This window comes from Thermobia domestica, chromosome 3, assembly GCF_964235325.1.
Source record: "Thermobia domestica chromosome 3, izTheDome1.hap1.1, whole genome shotgun sequence".
NCBI classification, from domain to species: Eukaryota; Metazoa; Arthropoda; class Insecta; order Zygentoma; family Lepismatidae; genus Thermobia; species Thermobia domestica.
Window position 1 is genome coordinate 83980122 of NC_137456.1, and position 22719 is coordinate 84002840.

The 22719-nt window shown below is 34.9% G+C and overlaps 1 protein-coding gene across 2 annotated transcripts in view; it reads left to right on the forward strand.

Moving 5' to 3' along the window:
- Positions 1-22719, forward strand: part of Pc (chromodomain protein polycomb) — a 36019-nt gene that overhangs the window by 1723 nt on the left and 11577 nt on the right. For both annotated transcript variants that reach the window (XM_081751192.1, XM_081751191.1), the window contains exons 2-4: positions 11644-11687; positions 15420-15485; positions 19679-19739. In XM_081751192.1, coding sequence (XP_081607318.1) covers positions 11644-11687; positions 15420-15485; positions 19679-19739 — 171 coding nt within the window. The remainder of the gene's footprint in view (positions 1-11643; positions 11688-15419; positions 15486-19678; positions 19740-22719) is intronic.

The following is a 22719-nucleotide window of genomic DNA, read 5'->3' on the forward strand; positions in this document are numbered from 1 at the left end:
GTGTCTCAAACTGGAATAGCACCCAATAACGAATTTCCATTTCTGATTGTATTTGCATGTAAGGTTATATACTGTAAATTACTGCCTTGCACTTAACCTTCGGTAATGTGAGAAATCAAGAATACCGGTATATTGAATTTCAGTAATGTTTATACTGCCGTAAATAATCAAGGATGGAAATGTGTAAATGCAGTAGTAGTTGTTTTTGCCCAGATAAAAGTAAACGTTCAGATTAAAGATATAGGGTCAAATGTACATAACAGTAAAATTTACATTTCTTCATGGAAACAGTATCCTTATTGTTTCCACACATTATTTTCGTTTGTTTATATGCTAATACCCAATGGGGCACAGGTAAAGTTGAGAGGTGCAACAAATATAATAGTTAATAAATTACTTCATTATAGCCCTATGTCCTTATGCTTCCTGGCTTCGTATTTTATTGAAACTTATTGCCCATAAAGAAAATCACACTAACTTCTTACTACAAGCTGGTATTGCATCTATACCGGCTCAGAGCAGGACGAACCTAGTGAGCTCGCGGGGTGATGCGTCCGTAGGTGCGTATGTGCATAAAGGAAACGTGAAAAATACTCACTAACCTGTGTTGGGTAGTTATAACAAGGTACTTTTGTATTGCAGTTATGTTGTAGTAAACCACACTTTTAATACTGTTTCTGTGTACACATATGATTTACATTAGAGGAAGACCTTACGGTCTACATCTAGAGTAGTGGTAGAGCGTTCACCTCTGGAGCTTGGGGTCCCGGGTTCGATCCTAGCCTCCGCCACGTAATGTTTGTGGTGGACAAAACGTGTGCGTGGGTTTGCTCGGGGCTCTCCCGTTTTCTCCCACTTTCTTCATTCCACCATTTCATTCATTACTCATCATCACCGTCTCCTTTAGCCTAACCGGCATAATCGTGGGACGTAAAACTCAAAGATTTCATTTCATTTCATAGTGGTGGCTCAAGGTGGCTACTTGTGTTCTGAGAGTTTCACACTCTCAAGATACAAGTAAGCATCTCTGTAGACTTGGTTCCATTTTCTCTTAAGCGTCCACCTTATTCAATTGGCTTTCCTATCTAGGAACGCATATCACCTCGCACTATACACCGTCCAACTGTGAATAAGCCAGAGTTTCGTTATGAAACGTTGAAAATCTAGAAGACACTTATCAGAAGGAAATAAAAATCAAAAGAAGTTCAGTTTATTATTATTCTTCTTTGTGTTTCTTGTGTGAGGGTCATTGAGAATAATTATGAGAGAGATTTCACTTTTCCACGTTATTCAGCTTACATTAGTTTTAGCAGCAGTTTATGATGCCAATAGAGTAACAATTTGCTGCCAGGAAATTGCCTATTATCTCATAAGTTGATGAGTAAATGTCAAATTTTCCCTCCAAAAGGGTAATTATGAGACACCTGTTGTCCCCAGCTTTCTGTGTGTGATATTGAGGTATGAAGGAGTCCAAGTGTGTGACGGAGTAGTATTCGTTATTTTGTGTTTATTACATAAAGATATACAAATATTTGGCGTGAGTTACAAAAAAGTAACTAATAAAGAAAATGGAAATAGCTACTGATGTTATTCTAATATTTTTGTGAATTGACTGTAATAGGCTATAGACTATATTAAGTAGTTTCAGGTTACAAAACAGGCTTATGAAACAAATTTGGACCAAGTTCTAGGCTATTCACTAAAAACAACTTAGGCTACTTCTATTTCTTTATGTTTTAGTATATTGATATGCAGCCTAGGCTATTTTCAACAAAATAATGTAGGTCTACAACTTTGAACGTTACTAAGAAACAAGGACTACCTAAACCATAGAATACAGTTTTTTTGAAATTTAACATACTAGGGTACAGAGACAGATTCCAGTTATTTCCCAAATACATTAATCTAGCATGCGTCTCATAACTATCCTCCATATAAACAAGATGAGAGATGCAACAACAAAAGATTTTGTAACTGTGAAACAAAAGCCTAAGGGACAAATTCAAGTTAACCTATTACTGCTGACTTACCAGGCTTCCACCAACACCCATTGCTTTTACAACAGTGATATTACTGCACGAGTAGATATAAAAGTTAATGATAGGATTTCACATTTCAAGACATCTTTTTGAATGAGTCTATTAACAAAAAAACAAAAAATAAGAAAAAAAGAAGCGCCAGTGCTCTTAATTTATATTTATCCTACAGTGGTTGAAGATCAGTGAGGGGTGTCTCATAATTACAATCACTGACCCTACACTTCGCCTTGTAAAGTTGAACGGGGCAAGTTTAATTATTCCATTGTAATTTACCGACCGCCGCGCCACGCCTTAGGGTCCAACACCAGACGGTTTTCATTAGCGTTTTGTGGTCAGTAAAGGTAGGCGTATTTTAAATAAACTATCCGACTGCGAAATTGAAATATTTTGGACCATAAAAGCGGTGGGTGAATTCTATTATTTAATTTGGGTGGGAACCGTGTGCAAATTGAAAAGCATGCATTTCAGCGGTAGCTGCAAACCCCTAAAAGTAAAATTATTGAAATGTTATACGTCGATAGTCTTCCTCATGGTCATAATTCATTATAAGACCTTTAAAACGTTCAACATAGACTCTTATAAATTTACTTGCACATATCACTTGTCTTCACGGTTTAACACCACCACACTCATTGCATACGAACAATTCTTTGGGGCTGTGTATAGTGAAGATAATCATTGAAAGACATGTGAACGTACAGAACGACTAAGTTCTCACCGGAAATCGAACCCAATACATCCGTACAAGAATGATATGAAATCTTTAAGTTCTAAGTCCCATGATTTGCCGTGTAAGCTAGAGGAGACGACGATGATGAGAAATGAATGAAAAGTTTTACATCTCTAGTTTTACGTCCGCGCTTATGCTTTTTAGTCTAAAGAGGATGGATGATTAACGAAAGTGAATGCATATAGAAGAATTATGGGATTAGAATGTGGGAAGGAATGAGAGAACCCGAGGAAAACCGTGGACGCAATGTTGTCCACTACATACTCGAGTGACCGAGGATCGAAGTAGGGACCCCTCCTGCCAGAGATTAGCGCTCTGCTACCGAGCCACTGTGCTCCCTCCCACCAAAAGAATAAAAATAGAATACTGTAGGGAACTAGTAGATGGTGCGAACTATAAAGGTAACCAACTAAGTTATGTCGCTTTTTGTGGAGGTCTGTGTTCAGTTGGCCCTCACACCGTGAGTTGAATGCGAATGGAGATAAGGCGAAGGTCAGTTGTTGGTGTGAGTATATCCTACGTACTACGTGGTTGTGGCAGTTCAGTTACACCGAGAACTTGTGTGAGGACAGAGTGAATCTCCACAGAGAGTCATAAGGGCGTGTATGCTGTTCGAATTCAAACTGAGGTCAAACGCCGCTGCAGCGGGACGAAAGATATGTCAGGCCTTTGGTGATGCTGTCGTGACTACGCGGACAGTGCAGTGGTGGTTTAACGACGATGACGAAACTCGAAAACGTACCACGTGCCGGAAGACCAACCCATGTACAAAATGAAGATCTTCAGGCACCAATTGAGGCGAACAGTGGCCAGACATGTGAGGAGCTGGGACTGCAATTCAGTGTGAGTGGAGATACCATTCAGCATACCTCCATCAACTTGGGAAGCACTATAAGTTGGGGCGATGTGTCCCACATGATTTGACTCCAGACCAGATGGCAACGCGAGCAGACACTTGTGTTTCTGCCACACTCCTCGGACATTGCACCGTCTGATTATCATCTGTTCCATTCCTTGGACAAGCACCTTAGGGGACGACAGTACAAATCCCTAGTAGAGGTGCAGAATGCACGTGAAACCTTCTTCGCTTCATGGCCACCAAGTTCTACCGCGATGAAATCCATGGCCTTCCAAAACGTTGGCAGAAGGTCGTTGATGCTAATGGGGACTACTTTTGATCTTCGAGGTACGTCTTAGGTAACGATGTTCAAAGGTGGTGGGTGAAAAAGTAACAGAACTTTCTTCGTTACTTTTTAATTATTCTAGTTGAAATAGTGTGATGTTCTCTCCAACATGAAAAATATCCAGTGATGTTTCTGTTTTAACGTTCTTTCACGCTTATAGATGATTCATCTTTGTCGGGGCAGTGTGAATCATTAGCAGGGGTGAAATCGAAAGATGACGTCATTTTTTTTTTTTTTTTTCGTATTACTGGATTTATTACTATTGATTTGTGAAGCAGCACTAATAATGAATCATCAACACTGAAATTAAGTTGATTGTTTTTACGTACTTCTGTGGGCAGGTGAGAGTAGGATATAAGTTACTGTGTTCGTGATTATAATAGAAAGTAGACTACGCTTTTAAATTTAAATTTCGTATCTCTCAAGTATTCCAAACATATTGAACCATTATCAGACAGTAATGATTTCGAACCGTGAATTGACATTTTCCTCCGTGTGGTTGTGTGGCGGATGATTTTTTTTTAAAAGATACATTGTTTTTCTGTGATCGTTAAGTCCGAGCAGACATTTACTGAATTTCAATAACTGAGATACTTGATATTTCTGCTTGATTTAATAAGATGTTTATTCAATATTCGTAAGAAATTATCTACTCCGGAAGCACCCAGAATTATCCAATTGGGAAAGTTTCAGGAAAAAATCGATTGCCTTTATCAGCACAGTTTCTTTTAGAAAAGTAACGTTGTCTGTGTTGATTTTCTCGTTCTGAATAGACCTATGTTTATTTATTTATTGATAATTCCAGTTATCTTTCATAAAATTACCTTTATACCTTCTCAGTATTCATGAGCATTAACTGGTATTCTATGTAGCTAACCTACAATAATTAATTTAAAAAAGAAAATTGCTTCGTAATCCTTCCCCCCCCCCCTTCTCGTTTCACTTACGTTGCTTTCTCACATTGTTTTTATGAATATAATTTTCTGATGGTAAATTTTGCTGAGGGAGACATTAAATATTTTGGCCGAAACGTACACAATTAGATAATTCTGAATGCTTGTGGGGTATTTTCTTAGGAATATTAGGGACTAGCAGCGTTCACCCCGCTTCGCTGCGGTCACCCCGGAACGCAATAAACTTTGTTACTTAGATAATTTTTACTTTTTCGCTTTCAAGTGATATGATAAAAACCATAGAAGATTGCAGTAAATGTTAACATTATATCGCCTCTCATTTATGTTAACCCTCCCCGCTTCGCTGCGGTCACCCCGGAACGCAATAAACTTTGTTACTTAGATAATTTTTACTTTTTCGCTTTCAAGTGATATGATAAAAACCATAGTAGATTGCAGTAAATGTTAACATTATATCGCCTGTCATTTATGTTAACCCGCCGAGTGACACGGTCATGTGGGTTGCATATAAATACGTTTATTTTTACCTATGATGAACTAACAAAGGATTTGTACGTTATGGACACTTGAATGGTCAATTATCTCAAGACACTGGTAATTAAAAATTAAAGTGATATGATAAAAACCATCTAGGGTCCAAATCCTAATAACCCCCCAAAAATGAAAGAAATTTGTTCAGCCGTATTAGCGTGATGAGGGAACAAAGGATTTGTGCGTTCTCTTTTATATATAAGATACCATACCTGTTCTTTTTCAACATGTGATCAAACAGCGTAGCTGTCTTATGAAAACTTACCTATCCGGAGAAAAGTTATTTGTTTAGCGTTCTAAATAATTGGTATTCCATAATTATCAACAGTTTTAAAGAACTTATCTTGACTAATAATCAATTTAAATGTATTCGTGATGTAATTGACACTATAAAAGTTCTGTCCGTTTTCAAAATTGTTCAAGTTTTTAAATGATATATAGAAGTCATTTGTCTCCTGACAGTTCCAGTATATTTATTTCAGCAAAAATATTTTCGAAATCCGCTGCTGCTATCATCCTCAGTAGTTTCAAGTACGACGAACGATGAATACACTAAACTTAAATGTTTATGGGCCATAATTAACATTAAATAAAAACGTAAATTATGATACATTTGCTGACGTACAATCCTAGCACTCAATTGTACTGTAAGAACATCACAAAAAACTAACCGAAAATCAAATTGTATTTTATCTATTATCAAACATGCACTTCATAGAATAACCCATGTAGATTTTACTATTTCATAACCCTATGATGATTGCTCCATTATCACGTCTCTAAGCTTTAATAAGTAAGTTCAAATTTAGTGAATCATATAATTATTGACAATACCGAGGTACAATCCCAATTCTTGTCAAGGTTACCTTCATTCAAATTTAATTTCATTAGATTTCTTCGTTCTTCTAATATAAATAAAATAGTTTTTGTGTGTGTGTCTCTGTCTGTGTGCGGCCTAGGGACCAGACGAGTAGTTACCAAATATTGGTCACGGGTACCTTTGTCCAGGCCCCAGATCACAGGGGTCATAGCGAGTTTTTTTTTAACTTAAAAGTTACTTTTCTGGGAGGTAAAGTGACTTTTTCGTGTGATTTATGTTTTGCATTGGCAGTTTTCTAATTGAAAAATATAAAAATAAGTGGAAAAAGGAAGAAACTTGTTACTCATTACTCTTTTGAAAGAAAGCTTCAGTGCTTGCTGCCACATGTGAAGCAGTCAACTTTATTCTCACTTCAGCTTTTATTCTTTCTAAAGCACAGTGGATAGTTGGTGGATGCTTAAGCTCTCAAGATGGGATTCAGAACCCTTTTGTGTCTATTCTTTCTTCTATCATAATAGTATTTTAGTTTACTCTCGTAATAGTTAATGCTCCGCTCAACGTTGTGTTTGTGTGGTTCATCATGTTCGTCTTAGTATGTTTCTTGTATGTTCTTCTTAAAAGTAAGTGATGATGAATTTAAATATTTCATGGCTTTGAGAACTCTCAATACTAAGTTAATTATAATGCCTGGGATGTAGAAATTCGGAAATAGGCCAGAACTGTTCCACTTACTCAGAAGCTTCTTACATCTACTATGTCTGCTTACCATAACTACAAAGCATGCTTTGAAAACCTAAGAAAGGAGGAAGCCCTAGAAGAAGAAGAAAAGATGAAACAAGACAACAAACAAAGAGAGAGGTTATGGAGAAATTGGCAAAGGAAAAAAGGGACATGATGAGATTTTGGTCACTTTTTCATGTGCTTTTCGTCACTTTTCAACTATTTACGAGAGACCAGACCACTATGAGCCCTGAGATCAAGACGAAGCTTTTTTTTTTTTTTTTTTTTTTTTTTTTCAAATTCGAACCGGAGAGGGGGGGGTAACTTGGGCATGTAAAAGTAGCAGAAGATGACCGATATAAGCGTGGAATTCATATAGTTTCGCGGTCGCTGAGATCAATGGTGAAGCACCGATCGCAATACCATCAAAATTCACCCCATTCTGCTGCGGTTCAGTGGTCACCCGGGGGGGGGGGGTTCCGAGACATGTAAAGTAATTGAAAATTACTGATGTTAGTGTCAAATTCATAGTTTTAGCGGTCGCTGAGATCAATGGTGAAACTCAAAATCGCGTTTACTTTCAAATTTACCCCCATCAGCTAAGGAACGGGGCCCATAATATAGGGTCATCGAGACATGGAAAAAATAATCCAAAATGACTAATATTAGTGTCAGATCCATAGTTTTCGCTGTCTCTGAGATGAATGGTGATATCAGACGTTGACTTCCAAATACAGCCCCCATTGGCTGGGGGCCAGAGACGTTGTTTTTTTCAAAATTGGAACCAGGGGGTCATAGGGGGCGTTTACCGGGATATGTAAAAGCAGCAAAAAATTACCGACATTTGTGTTGAATTCATATTGATCGAGGTCGCTCAGATGTATAGTGACACTCCAGATAGTGTTTACGTTGAAATTCAACCCCTATCGACCATCCGAATGAAAACACACCTACGTTGTTCAATATTCATTCAAACAAAATAGATACAATTTTAGAAATGTTTCTTTCGTTGTTCAGGTTGTTTACATTGATATTTTATCTGATCCGTGCGAAGAATAGACATAACACCTAGTACATAATGAAATTCAAACAAAATCCTTTCAACATGTTTTTTGATGAGATTAATCTCGTTAATACTATACCTGGACATCCGTCGATGCTTCCAAAGATCTGAAATAGTAGAATCTCTTATTTCCTTGATCAGGTGTCGGTATTCCTCTTGTCATTACCAATGTGAGAGTTTTCGTATTGACATAAGCTTCATATGCTCCCGCATGCATACTATTCTCACATCATTTGGTTCAGTCATTCAAGGAAATATCGGGGGGTGGATATTCGGTGGTGGTCTTGATAGTCGTCCTTGAGACTAATCCCTAGAGAGAAGGGAGAGGACGAGAAAGTGTATTGTAGAACATTAGTATAATAGTGATGTTGTTTCTTCAAGGGAGTGATAATTTTAAATTGGATTTTAGTGAGGATGAATATTTTATGAAAATGGTCAAGCCAACAAAGCACATGATGTAGTATACTTTAACAGTTCATGATCTATTTAAGGAATGGCAGAATTAGCTCGTGCAATAAACATAGATATCATTATGTACTTTTTTCTTCTTCTAAAAGTGGCTATTATTGGAGTTTAGTCTGTTATTTCTTTAACTAACCATTCTGATAGGCGACCAATTTATTCCTGTAAGCGTCTGTATAATTCAGAATTAATTTAATGATATCCACGGTAGATGTAATACTTTCGGTTTTTCGTGCTATTTTTTTTTAATTAATTAATTAACTTATTTATTTATTTATTTATTTTGACGTTTTATAATTAGAAATACAGTTGTAAACTGTAGGAGCATTTAACTTCTACAAAGTTAGTGCTTTTGAATGATACTATGTCAGCTATAAATGGTAGTCAATTGTTTTTGAAAATGAATAAGTGTGTTTCGACAGTTTTGTTCGAATTTTTTTGCTTTTTAATGTTTGATTCCCGGCGGAGACACTCAGTCAGACACGTATAAAAGGCTTTTCAGGGCATCCGTTCTAAATTAGATTTGTCTTAGGATTTTCTCATTCACCTCAAGTTGGGATTGTACCTCAGAAGGGATGGGATGGTACCCCAGGCCCCTTTCTTCTTTCCCCATATCCCCTTGTAGTATGATTGCCGAGGGGCGTTATCTTTCATACGTGACAGGCTTTTAAAAGGTCATAGATTTCGGATGCCCAGAAATTTATTCCACATCCTAATTTTAATGTTTACGTTCACACTTTCCTTTTCAGACGTATTTCTTAAAAGACTCTCCTTTGCAGACGTATTTCTTAAAAGACTCTTTGGCTCAACAGAGCACTAATCTCTTGTCCGATATGTTTCTAGTTAAATCCCAGGTCGTATGAGTTTTTTTTTTTTTTTTTTTTTTTTTTTTTAACGTTTCACCCTTATGCCCTAAAAAGGAGACATGTGATTAATGGATGTAAATGATGGTGAAATTAAATTTGTGTGCTCCCACAGGGAATCGAGCCCGAGACCACGTACACCAAAGGCACGCGCTAGCCACTAGACTAGCAGGAAGGGTGTGTGAGCTTGTGATCGACATCCTGATGTAAAATTGGCGTGGCCAAATGATCCTCAGATGGCTTCGAAGGAAGCGGAACAACATTGAAGTAACCCACAACTTTCTTTGTTACATGAGAGAGATACATCGAAAGTTTTCCAGTTGAAGATGGTCTTCCGGTTGATTTGCTGGAAAAGAAAGTGTTTTTTTTTTCTTTCTTTTTTTAAAGATACCTTCTTGTACGTAAAACGATGTACAAATTTAGTCAACACGTTGGATCTTTATAGCTCCATATTTAATGTGTTGCAAGTAGTGCTTTTGTGTTCTTTTATGTTAGTGATGATATATATTAGCAAAATGTATCCATTTTTAATATATACGTGTAACGATGGCAACAATGCGTCTCATCGACACCACACTCGTGCTATTTATGGCTTGTTTGGAGTATGAAAACGATTAGGATAAATTTTCTGCTTGAATACAAAGGAAGCCGGATAGGAACGATTATATGTATGGTTTTGGGCTGCTCTTGTTTCCTTTCAGCACCTCATATAATTTCGCTTGTATAAATCGTGGATTTCCTTCTGAATGTAACCGAGAATTGAATCCTGTGTTATCATTTACGTATGTATTCATTTCCTTCAGCCAACAAATTGAAACACTTGAAGAGTGATTATAAAAAAGAAAAGAAAAAAGTAAATTATTTTTAATAGAACAGAATGTTTATTAAAGTAAATCATCTTTAGGTTAAGCTTTGTTCGATAAGTTGTATTTTGCATAGAGTACATTGTTAAGTGTATAAACTTAAAGCATCTATGATGCAGAAAATTGAGTTCTATTTTCAGTTTGCATAATTAATGATTTCAGTTGTTTACATTTCCACCTTCCTCAGAACATACAGGAATGAATGAACTTCGGAATTAGTGTTTAACAGAGGATATAAATAAATAAAGGAAAGAATGAAATAATATCTCAAAATTCTTTGGCTTTGTTTTCCATTATATCGCATTTACCATCCTGTGTTCATATTTTATTCAGTATTGCCAGATCTTGGAGCGTTGATGGACTTAAGTTTATACTTGTCAAACTAGAAGTAGAACTTTGCACTTCTTCCGATGAAATTGGTAGTGTTGCACCAGTTAGGTAATGTCGTTATAAAATTGTATTAACCGAAAATAGTACTATGTAGTTATTGCAACAATTATCATTTTATCGCGGTGTAATATATGAGGAGTTTGATGCAATAAAGGCGTAAATCTGAAACATGCAATTGGAGACAAACGATGTTGAAAATATAAGTAGTGTGTTTTTTTTTTTTCTTTCTTTCTTTCTTTGTTACATAAAACAATGTAATTTGCAGCAATTTATTCCGATATTGAATTGAAATGTTACCAGGAGGCTAAACAAGCATGGCAAAAGCCACAAATGCGTTTGATGCAAAAAGGGCATAAACTCGCTTACGCCCTTATTACATCAAACTCCTTATATGTATATCATAATAGCAAGTATGTTTAATCAGCACCCTATAATTTGGCAACAGTGATGAGAAATAAAGAACAACAATATGGAGTATTGAAACGCAAGGCTCAAGAATTTTGCAGAATTAGGGACAAATGTTGGTCACTTTAAATAAAAAACTTTTAAACTCTTTATGGCATCTCAAGTTTGTAACCTATTCTCTCTAATTTCTGTGACAAGTCTGAAAGTCGCCAAAGCCATTGGCTTTATAAACCAAAATTAGAAGAGAATATTTGTGAATTTATACATTATTGTGTTTGCATTTGTGGACCTTAGCCGTTAATTCCTGTTGATAATTGTGTAATCCGGGACTGTTTGTGGCTTAATTACAATTGAAATTTGTATTGTTGAAATTGAAATTATTGAATATATATCGTGGTTCATATCATAGACGCTTCTGACATTGAAACTTAGCTCCCTTCTCCGAAACTTGAAGTTCGTGTCTTCGGTGGCAAAAACTCTCATGCATTTGAAATATTGGGAAAAACAGTAATAATGTATCAAAAACAAAAGATGGAAATAACATTACTAATGTAGTTTTCCATTTATGTAAATGGACTGTTGTAATTAATGTTTTGTAGTTAGAAAGACAACGTTGGATATATGTATATTCATATTATTTTTATTTTTTTTTTTTACAGGGCAGGGTGGAATATTTCGTGAAGTGGAAGGGATGGAGTCAGAAGTAAGTTTCTGTTTTTCTTTTTAAATTTACAATATAAGTTGCACGTTGTGTTACTTTGGTTTTTACTTTCTAATTCCTTGAAAACTTGACTATAAGTTATATATTGTCTGTTCACACGAGATATAGTGTATACTTTTCTTTTTTAAATTTATATTTAACATATTCTACTGACGACATCAAAATTACGGTACGGTATCTTCATACTACTAGTTCCAGGTATAGATGTTGTCCATTTACACTTAAACACCAGTAATAGGCAATAAATAATATATTAAAACAACAGAATATTAGCAAAAATTTACATGATTTTGTCCAATGCACATTGAAAAATTCTTTTCAAGGTAAAAAATCTAAGGTATACGAAAGTCTATAAAATCCAGTAGGAAGCCTGTATATGAACGACCTTTGGATTATTGCAAGTGTATGTTTGGGAACATGGATTACGCTTATATTAGGTACAATGAAAGTGGGCGCATGAAATTAAGTGCACGAAGCAGACAGTGGTAGTCTACTTATCATGTTGTGAAGAAACAAAATATCATTTTTCCCAGTGAGTATTGTATGATTCTATCTATACAGTTTTGTTATTTATTTATTATTATTTTTATTTTTAATTATGATAATTTCATTACTTAAGCTTCATAGCTTAGAAACTTTGTGACGAACAACAGCAAAAGAATAAAGTGAGAAATAATGTTTAACTTCGTATAACAATGTGTAAGACAAACGGGTAGAGAGAAGAAGTCAAAGCTTTGTAAAGACGTGTTAACTGTCAGTTCTTTTTTAATTTATATAAATTATACTACACTCTATTTGATTCATTGGCGAAATGGCCGATTATATATTATACCAATTCCTCTATAGGTGTAAATTTAATTATATACAGTGGAGTCTCGTTAATTCGAACTTGGATAATTCGAAATATTGTATAATTCGAACAGAAGTTTTTTCGTGTCCCCTTAAACTTCGAATTAAAAAGAGTCCACTGTACAATGAGTGAAAAAAATACACAACTGGACCGAGATACGAACCCGGGTCTTTACCATAGCGTACCGATGTGTTACCCATTACGTTAACCATTCCACTTCCGAAGCAGGTGTATGTTCTTTTACTCTTGATGTCGGTGCTCAGCCAGTATATAAAAGCAGCAATATGTTTGCCGAAGAAAAGAATCGTGATCGGTGATAACATCAAGATCATTATACTCTTGTAACTAATGTAAATTAAAAATTACTGTAAGGAAAAGAGTAACAGATAAAATTAATATAATTTCAAAATTATTCCATTAAAATTAAAAGTTGGACTTTTTACTATTATGCAGTGAGTATTGTCTCAGTTTTGAAAGTCAATATAGAATTTAATCGGTAAAATTAAGGACATACAGTAAGAATGTTAATCGATTATTATGAAATTTATTATTTTCAATCAAAACTGATACTAAGAAAATGTCATAAGATTGAATATATATTGAATGTATTTTGTATGTATCTGTAGTTCTGCGAGAAACACAATTTTCAAATTATCTATATATTAAAATGCTAGGTTTATACGTTTGTGGTCAAGAAAAGTTTATATGTTTGTGGCCAGTTCTTTTGACAATATCTTGGAAACTACAAGTTTTAGAAAGATGACGCTTTCACTGATCGATTGCAAATATTGTGTAGATTGTTCATTTCTAATTGAATATTTAAAAGAAAAATGGCAGTTATTTCTTGGGGGTACACTTGGAAGTATTGAAATTTTAAAAAGTAAAGCATCATATCCTACGAATTATATATTCCCACACCACTCATTTGTATACGGGGTTAATATACCTCCGGCGTTTGTTTCATGGCCAAATGATAATGAAAAACGAGGGATAACCATTTCTCTGGTCTGAAATGAATCTTTATTGTTTAGTGTTTTGCCCATTGAACACTATATATCACTGGCATTATAATTAATTGTATGTATAATGTATTTGCTTATTACATACTGAATGCAAGAAGAAAGAAAACACTGATTCATACATGAATTAGAACTTCAACCGGAAGTAGACGTAAATCAATTGCAAACGGTGCATGATATTGAAAAAATAATGGGAAAAATCTCCCTTTTATGACACCTCTTGTCGATTTTTATTAAGACGTCTTCTCTAAAAGGGATATGTACAGATGATGTGGTGAATGATGAGATTCATGCTCATATGTGAATGATGTGCTGTGTAGGGAGGACAGGTTCAGCTAGTATACATTGAAATCTAGTGATAATGACACATGAACAGAAGTATATCATATCAAAGGCATACCAGGTACATATATAAGAATTATCAGTAATGGTTATTTCATCGTTACAAAGTCCTGAAATTCATGACACAGACTTCAATGCAAATTTTTGCCATTGCGGGAAGAGGGGTCTGTATTATTTCACTTCTGTACGGAAACCGCTTATGAAATTTTAAAAGTAAATCATAAAACATTCGTGAAGAATGTCCATTTCATATAACTTCCAATAATAATAATAATAATAAAGATAATTTTTAATAGTTACGAAATTTTAACAGCTATCAATTAAAATTAACTTCTGCAAAATTTAATTGTTTAAATTGAAAATGGACAAAGTTCTTGACTCATTAATTTAGTCCTTAATTTTTTAATGGATTAACTAAAAGTCTACCGTTATCTTACCGAAACTGAACATTTAGTAACAGAAGACCACATTTGTACAGTACGAGAAAATAGGACTTATTTTCAGTTATGAATAAGGCATAATAAAAACTTATATCGCTAATCAAAGAGGAGTATAAGAGCACTTTATAGGTGAGTAATATGTGTGCAGCTATGTTTTCTCCATGCTCAAGTTCTCCTTTTCAAACTTATTTATTTTCGAGTATTTTAACATTGTCGGAAGTGCTTGTCTATTTGCGTGCGGAATGACTTTTAAAATGTTTATAAGGCAGTTATTGGTCCATTTTAATTCTAAATGTGACGAGAAAAGTGAAACACTTACTTGATTAATTGCGTCTGTAAGTTTTCCTCTGCAGTTTCAGTCGCTTATTCTGTGACCGTGTTCTCCAGATTAAGTCAGTCACATGCAAATCAGATCAGTTTATAAACACATTTTACACTTTTTCCTATAAGGATTCTGTATTTGGAACTGACCTCTTATCAAACTTGATGATTATTTAAATTTTTTTCGGCGATTTCTTTATGAAAGAACTGCAAATTTAGTGATTCCTCTACATAATGTCTAACAGACGCGATGAACAAAGCAAGTATTTTAATTTTGTACTAACAATTAGATGTTTCATCTTTTCATATTTTCATGATACCTTTGTTGTCTAATGTAATTTAAGTCAGAAGTGCTAAGTCTTATTGCAAAGTTTGTATAGAATTGTATTGCAATTAAAAAGTAAGTAAAAGAAGCTGTAAAAATTGGCTTTGCATTTATTGACCCAGCGAGAATCCTTTTCATGAGAAAGTATTTAGTTTATATTTCATGTTAAGCTGTAAGTTCATATTTCATACAGCCTGATTGGTTGAAACGAGTGTTATACTGCTAAAACAAAGGTCTTCGTTTCTTACGTTTTTAATACTAGATATGTTACTGTTTTCCGATATTCATTTATGCAGAATTGACATATTATTAGTTGACTTTTATGTACTGTTAATATAAAGAGGTGAAGACATATTTTGTTCTTATTTAATTCTAATGCTTTTTTTTTTTTTTTTTCGTTCTTTCTTTCTTTCATAGACATAGTACATGGGAACCTGAAGAAAATATTTTAGATCGGCGCTTGATAGATATTTTTGAGCAAGGGTAAGTATTTGTTTAGTTGATTCTGTGTAATCTGATTAGTTTGTTTAAATTGAAATTCAGTTCAGTTGGTTCTCTATCTTAGAAAATGAATATTATTCCGTTAATAGAGTTTTCATTTTGTATATGTGTGTGTTCCGTCTGAAATTCTTGATCTCTGTTAAAAATGTTTAGAAGTCAATAAAGTATGATATACTGCTAAATACAAATTCGGCGATGAGTTGCTTGGCACTAGTAGTTATTCAATTGATTAAAATATCAGTAGCTGATCACGTATTCACGTGAATAAGTTTACAATGAATAAAAATTACTAACGGAAGAAAGAGTGATTCTTACATGATTACAATTACCGAAATCTGATTAAGTTAATTGTGCAGAGTCTTGTGTCTAGGAGATAATACCGAAATAATAAAATGAATAAAACGGATCTAGAGCACGCGTATTTGAGAAATTATCATCCAACAACAATAGTGATGTAATATTTTCTGTTCTGCTTAAAAATATAGTTTGTGTATTGAAAGCGCGCAAATTGAACACTTGATTGAACCTAACACTTTCGTTTCTGAGCTTATGAAACAGATTCCGGCTCCCTGTCAGTTCAGTGCATTTTTCAAAGATGTGTATCAGATAGTAGAAAGAAATGCATGTCACGGCAAATAAATCTTAAACATTCTGTTGTAAGATAAATACATCATTTATTGGTATTATTGGCTAGAATTGCTACAGTGTTACCGAGCTAGATTCGGGCTGAAAACTGAAAGTGTTAATGTTATGAATACGACTTTCGTAGTTGATAAGTAATTAATTTCAAATGTATTTTTGCCTAATGACGTACACGTTGAGTATTGCTAAGTGTTACGCGACATTGAAACTATACTGAATGTCCTTTCATTGGGAGAAATTGCAGAGTTTCATGTAGTATAGTACTACGCCAGTCTTGTCTTAACACAGTAATTTCCCCTTTAATACTGTCTGTCAGTTGCAGTCTAATGTGTCACACAATATTTTTGTTTACACCGTACCTTCTGTCGTAACATATAACATATCTGAAGATTTCTTCGTGTTTATTTTAAGTTACCCCAATGTTGTTCTGTAATAACTTCCTCACACTATTCGCGTTCTATGTGTTACATTAGTCAGTGTATCAGAAAGATATATGTTTAAGCAATACAATGCGGTACTATATTCTTTGTAAGACTTTATAATGATTTACATATCAATTTGATTTGGAGTTCCGTTCTAAAAGTACGGGTTTCCAGCAAAGTAAATTTCATAATTTTCAGCTATGAATATTTCTTTGTCAATAGTTTTTTGTCATAATCAGTGTTCGAAGTGGAAGAAAAGCAGAGGCGGTATGTTTTATTTCGATTTTGACTCGACATACCGGATATCTAAATGCTGAAATACAGTGAGGGTATGTTGCCTAACATTGCATTTCTATTTACATAATGAATAAAAATCATTGGAGAGTTTCTCTATAGTTACGGAAGAAAGGGACATGAAGAACTTTGATCCCACGCCAACAACTCTCTGAATTTTTTTTTTAAAAAAATCCCCTTATGTTGCATTATAAAGAATTATTCACGAAAATGTTCAAAAACTGAGTTTTTATATTAACAATTTCCTGCGAGAAAACTTCCGGACCCCCACTCGATTAAGGATATTCCAAACCCCCAGAAGATCTGCCCAGGCTCAAAACACGATATTTATACGCATTAATGCAAGAATACACACGCATACGTAAGAAAGAAACAATTCTGTGCGGCACATCAAACTATAAACTAGATTAATTTCTTTAAAGACACGTCATGTTAAAAACAAATGGTAGGAAAAAGGTAACAAAAATGTCGGTGTTATCAACTTAGAATTATTTCAACATAAGAAATGAAATCTTTTTACGTGAAAGCTATTCGTATATTACTGTTTATAAAAATGGATTTATTAAAAGTATTTAGCATCTACTCTCCAGTGACGGTTTGTCTTGATCACGGAAAAACCAGAAGTGATATGGCATACCACCGCATACCGCCTCACTTCAACCACTGGTCACAAAAGTTACAAGATCGAATCGGATATTTTTTGCGTATTTATTTCCTTTTGTATTGATTGATTATTTTCACATGGCATCCTATATACCATAAGTTATAATATTTCCTTCTGAAGAAATTGAGTAATTTGTAGGGTATTTAAAGGTTCATTTTTGTTCTTAGGAAGTAGGTACGCTTAAGATTTTTTTTTTTTTTTTTTTTTTTTTTCCCAATTCCTGAGTAATACTGGATTTTAGTTGATTTAGATTACATATATCTTACAACAGTATTGAAGTGAAGCACTGTGACTCTAGTAGTAGAGCGCTTATCTCTTGTGGAAGGGCTCGCTGGTTCGGTCCGAGGCAATGTGAATTTATGGTAAATAACATCGTAACTCTGTGTTTCACGGGAGTTTTCCCGTTTCTTTCCATATTCTCATTCCATTAGTTATTTCGCAACATTTAATGGGTAGGTACAGAAGTTTCAACTCAGAATCAGCTGTTTTTTAAGCTTGTAGATCCTCACACATCTGCACTCGCAAACATCTGAAACCACTTATATGGTATAAAAAACTATGTACAGAATCAGTGGTTCCCAACCTTTTTTGACTGATAACACATTTTACTGTACGCCTATTACATCACGACACATTTGTTTGATTTTTTAATTAAAGTCTGAATTATAATAATCAGTGGCGTACGCAGAATTTCATCAAAGGGGGAGGGTTCAAGCACTGAATCTCATATTATCCCGGCCGATATTACCCCGAATGGATTTAATTTAATAGTTCCATAAATCTCCTATCCTTCTTCGATCATTCGCCACAAACCACGTGAAAATCGGACTTCAGTTAGAAAGTCTGGATCCAAATGAAATCCGTAAATTTAAAGAAAATCACCCTTATTAAAAAAAAAAAAAAAAAATTAAAAAAAAATCTGCCTAAAAAAGATAACACTTAACCTTTTTCTCTTTCTGTTTTAGTGAGGCTGCATCTCCGATCACTGAGTAAGATTCGTAGGTTTGATTCCCGGTGACAGCTTACCTGGTTTGGATCCCACATTAAGCTGTAGGTCCACGGCTCATATAGTGAATCGGTGCTAACGAAACGCTGAAGTCCAAATAAACCACCCAGTCAACCCATCCCGTCACTAAGTAAATATTTGTACCATATATACAAAAGTACTGAACAATACCGATTGGTGTTCGATCAGTTTCATGTTGTGATGTCCCTTTACTTTCTGTTCCATAGCGTTCACTATTTAGGATTTAGATTTCTGGGCTGTCGGCATCTATGGCCATGTTAGCCCGTCACGTTTTGAGGGATGACGTCCCTCGGTGAGTACGCTATCCGGGGAAAGGGAAGGAAGAAAGGATTGGGGAAGGAAGGAAGCGGCCTGGGACCTATATGTTAGGTACCATCCCGGCATTTGCCTAGTGTGAATGAGGAAAACGTCATTCAGGATGGCTGACCCGAGAAACCATATAGGTCCCAGTGACCCCATCGGGTATTGAACCCGGAACCGCTCGCACCGAAGGGAGAGCGTTAGCGACTACGCTACGCAGAGTCACTCCATAATTTTCACCTAACGGGACTACACTGAAGTGAAAGTACTGAGACACCGCACATGTTCGATTATAGAACTAATCTTGGGGAAAGGAGACACACAATGTTTTAATAAGTGAAAAATGGTGCTTGCATTGAAAAAATACATGCAAAACAATTGGGATTTCTTTACAATGCAAGCTAATTTGATCATTTTAATAGAAAAATAAACTCGCAGCACCTAAAATTCCTAGCTCTAATAATGATGAACACGGACGAAACTTGTATAAGTTTCATTCATTTAATTAGATATCTCCATGAAAATGATGTGGAATGTATAAGTGATAGTCTTGTTTTCGAACGTTCGGTATTACGAAAGAATATATAAAACAATGTCAGTTACATATTTTGATAGTAGTATCTTCAGGAATATATTATCATTATTATGGGCTAAAAGAGTTAATTGCGTCAAACTTTATATGTGGTATATATATGTTATTTTGTGAGATATTACGTATAAGCTTAAGGATACTTTTATTGCACGTTGATCGTAGAACTAGTTATAATTGATATGATTTATTATTACAGAGTAAGTGTAATTTTTACATTGTGTTGTTTCTTTATAGGCAAAGATCTGATTCGGGTTCGCATAGAAGAGGACCTAGGAGAAGAGAATCTCGATTGCATGTAAGAATTTCCTCTGTATTATATAGTTTAATCCTTCTGTTTGAAATATGCAAATAATTCACGATAGGGGTTCTGTACTGTAAGTACATATCTGCTTCGTTCTTTTCGAAAATATGTGCATATAACTTTCTCTGCAACGGATATGTTAATTCCGTAAATGATAGAAAACTGTGTTAATATAATTTGTTGTTGATATCAAAGACTGCAGTATTACTGGATAACTAAGGTACATGAATATATTTTATAAAGAATCGTCTCTAATAGTACCACTGCAGCAAGTATTTTCACATGCAGTTGTCGCATGAATAAGACTTTTCTTTATGTTCTCTATACTGCTTATTTACAGGTCCGAGACTTCTCGTTGGTATATGCCAAGTTAAATCAGTTCATATTGAAGCCGAAGTGCCTCTTCACACGTAAAAACTAAAACGTTATTCAGTAGCATTTCCTCCAACAAGTTTTCTTTAGGGAGAAGTTGGTGAATATTCTGCGAGTGGTCTAATTATTATATGTGATTACAGAAGTTGCTTTACATGAACCAGTGACTTTCAAATTTCTGAGGCCGTGGAGCACTTTTGTCCATAAGTGAAAACTATTATTACTATTATTCAGTTTCAATTCTCCATGCGGTATCAGAAATATCCGTGTATTCAGGGGTTGGGGTATTATAGAGCAGAGTTGATACAGTATCATCGAGGACAGTTGTAAAATAATTATAGGGTTTGTAGGAAGTGCATTCCATTGAAGGAATTCAGAGGCTTCAACTGGAGTTTTCGCCTGCAAGTTTGACTTATAAAATGACAGGTCATTGAACTCGCGGAATCAGACTTCAAGAAGCACGCTTTAATGAAAGCTGGCACAAACTGAGAATTGTTCCTAAACGTAATACACAGTAAATAGTCTGTCTGAACGGAAGTTAAAGTATGGTTAACTAACTATGGTTATTATTAGCATTACCTTCGGGCCTACTTATTATTGGCATTAACGTCAGCTTGCAGTTATCATCCGTGAAATCAAATGCACGGCAAATAACGTTCATAAGCACTGTGGTAAAGCCATCCTAATAAAGAATTTCTTCCTCTCTTTTATTCAGGGTTGGCAAAAACCATGGTTTTTATTGAAAAAAAAAACAAAAAAAGCTCGTCTTTTTCTTTTGTTTAAACCCGGTTTTTTGGTTTAAACCATTTTTTTTTTTGTTTGTTTGTTTGTTAAATAATTTGCTCTATGTATTTATATTACATATGGACAGAAATAGGTTTGTTTCGCCTTGGTGTTATTATGCAACAACGGGGTTATGCTGGAAGGAGTCACATAAGCTTAAAGCGGAATCCAAACCGCTTCTCGGCTTTCATCCGAGAGAAATTGTTTTCCATTTGGACTTGAAACCGGAAGTAATTTGCCACAAATACGATGAGTCTGCCGACTCACTCACGAAGGAATCCTGATAAAAATACGTTGTACTGATCTTTACATGCTTGTTAATGTAATTGTTAACAGTCATTTCAGAAGAACAAATAATAATAATAATAAATAAATAAATAAACAGTTGCACAAATGAAACCATTATACAAAATTATATATAAATCGGGAAACTCACGCCGTACCTATTGGGAAAATCCTGTTATTACTTTAAATGCAAAGCATTCCCGTTATTGCTTGCCATGTAAAATTTTATGATCAACGTATCATAATCAGTACTCTAAAACTGAGGTATTAAATTACAAATTTAGTATGTAGATATCATTTAATTACATTAAAACTGGAAGTCCAATCCAATCTAATGTTGGATGCTACGTAGGCAGTCGATAAATTTTGCCAATTTCTATCAATATATTTAAGCAACCTCGGCTTCTTTATAAAACAACAGGCATTCAGGCAAGCAGAAATATACAATTTGGTTTCGTTTCTTATGTTTAGGCTTAACATCCTTATGTAATACCTAGGTTATTAAGAGGAAGACTTTCTGATTAAAGTGACATCCGAACCGCTACTTGGTTTACACTTGAAAGAAGGGTTGTGGTTCGACTGAGAATTGAACATGGGACGCCTTAATTAAAAGCTGAAAAGGAGATAAAACTAATGCAGATGGTTTGATATGTGGAAACGTCACCATAAAGTTCATACGATTTTTTTTTTCTTTCTTTTTAACCACCTTAATTTAAACCAGCCAACCCTGCTTTTATTCAACATTTTTGTCCACTACATTAAGCTTTCTTCAGCTTCACGTAAAGTAAATTGTTGCCTTAAATATCCCACGAATTAAGAAACGAAGTATTTTTAGTGTATGAAACACATGTATACATACTTATGAGTTTAATGAAAACACTTGAAACAAGAGCGCAACGTACCAAATTGATTTCGTTGTGAACTATTTTTCGCCCTCAGAACAACTCTGATACGACGTGAAATGAATTCACAAAGGTCGTAAGTGGTTGCAAGTGGAGTATTAAAATCATTCATCGCACAATGTATCACTCAGTTCCATGAGAGGCTGAAATTTGAGTTGGATTCATGTTTTCAAAGTGGACCACAGATGTTCAATTATGTTCAGATCCTGGGATTGAGTGAGCCAGGAGAGGTGTTCCTTAAACTACGCTGCAAAAGTTCCAGCGGTGTGAATGGGCGCAGTATCGCCCTGGAATATGACGTCATTGCTAGGAAACATGTGAACCATACGTCCCTAAGATGGTGACGTAATCACAGGCAGAACGGCAACTATGTTAAAAAATTATGAATAAATATGCGAGAACAATGGAAAGATTTTGGGAATAGGTGGTTTTCAGTCTAAAAGAATGGAATTTTTCCAATCTCACCAGGCGTTTGGGCTACACACTGATAAATGAAATGGAATGTAATGTCATGGTAAAATGATACAGGGAATGTGCACATTATGTGAGGGAACCTAGAACATGTCGAATCATTTCGCTATTTTACTATATTGTTGGTAAGCATCTCAAGGAAACAACCTGCTGAACTGGTA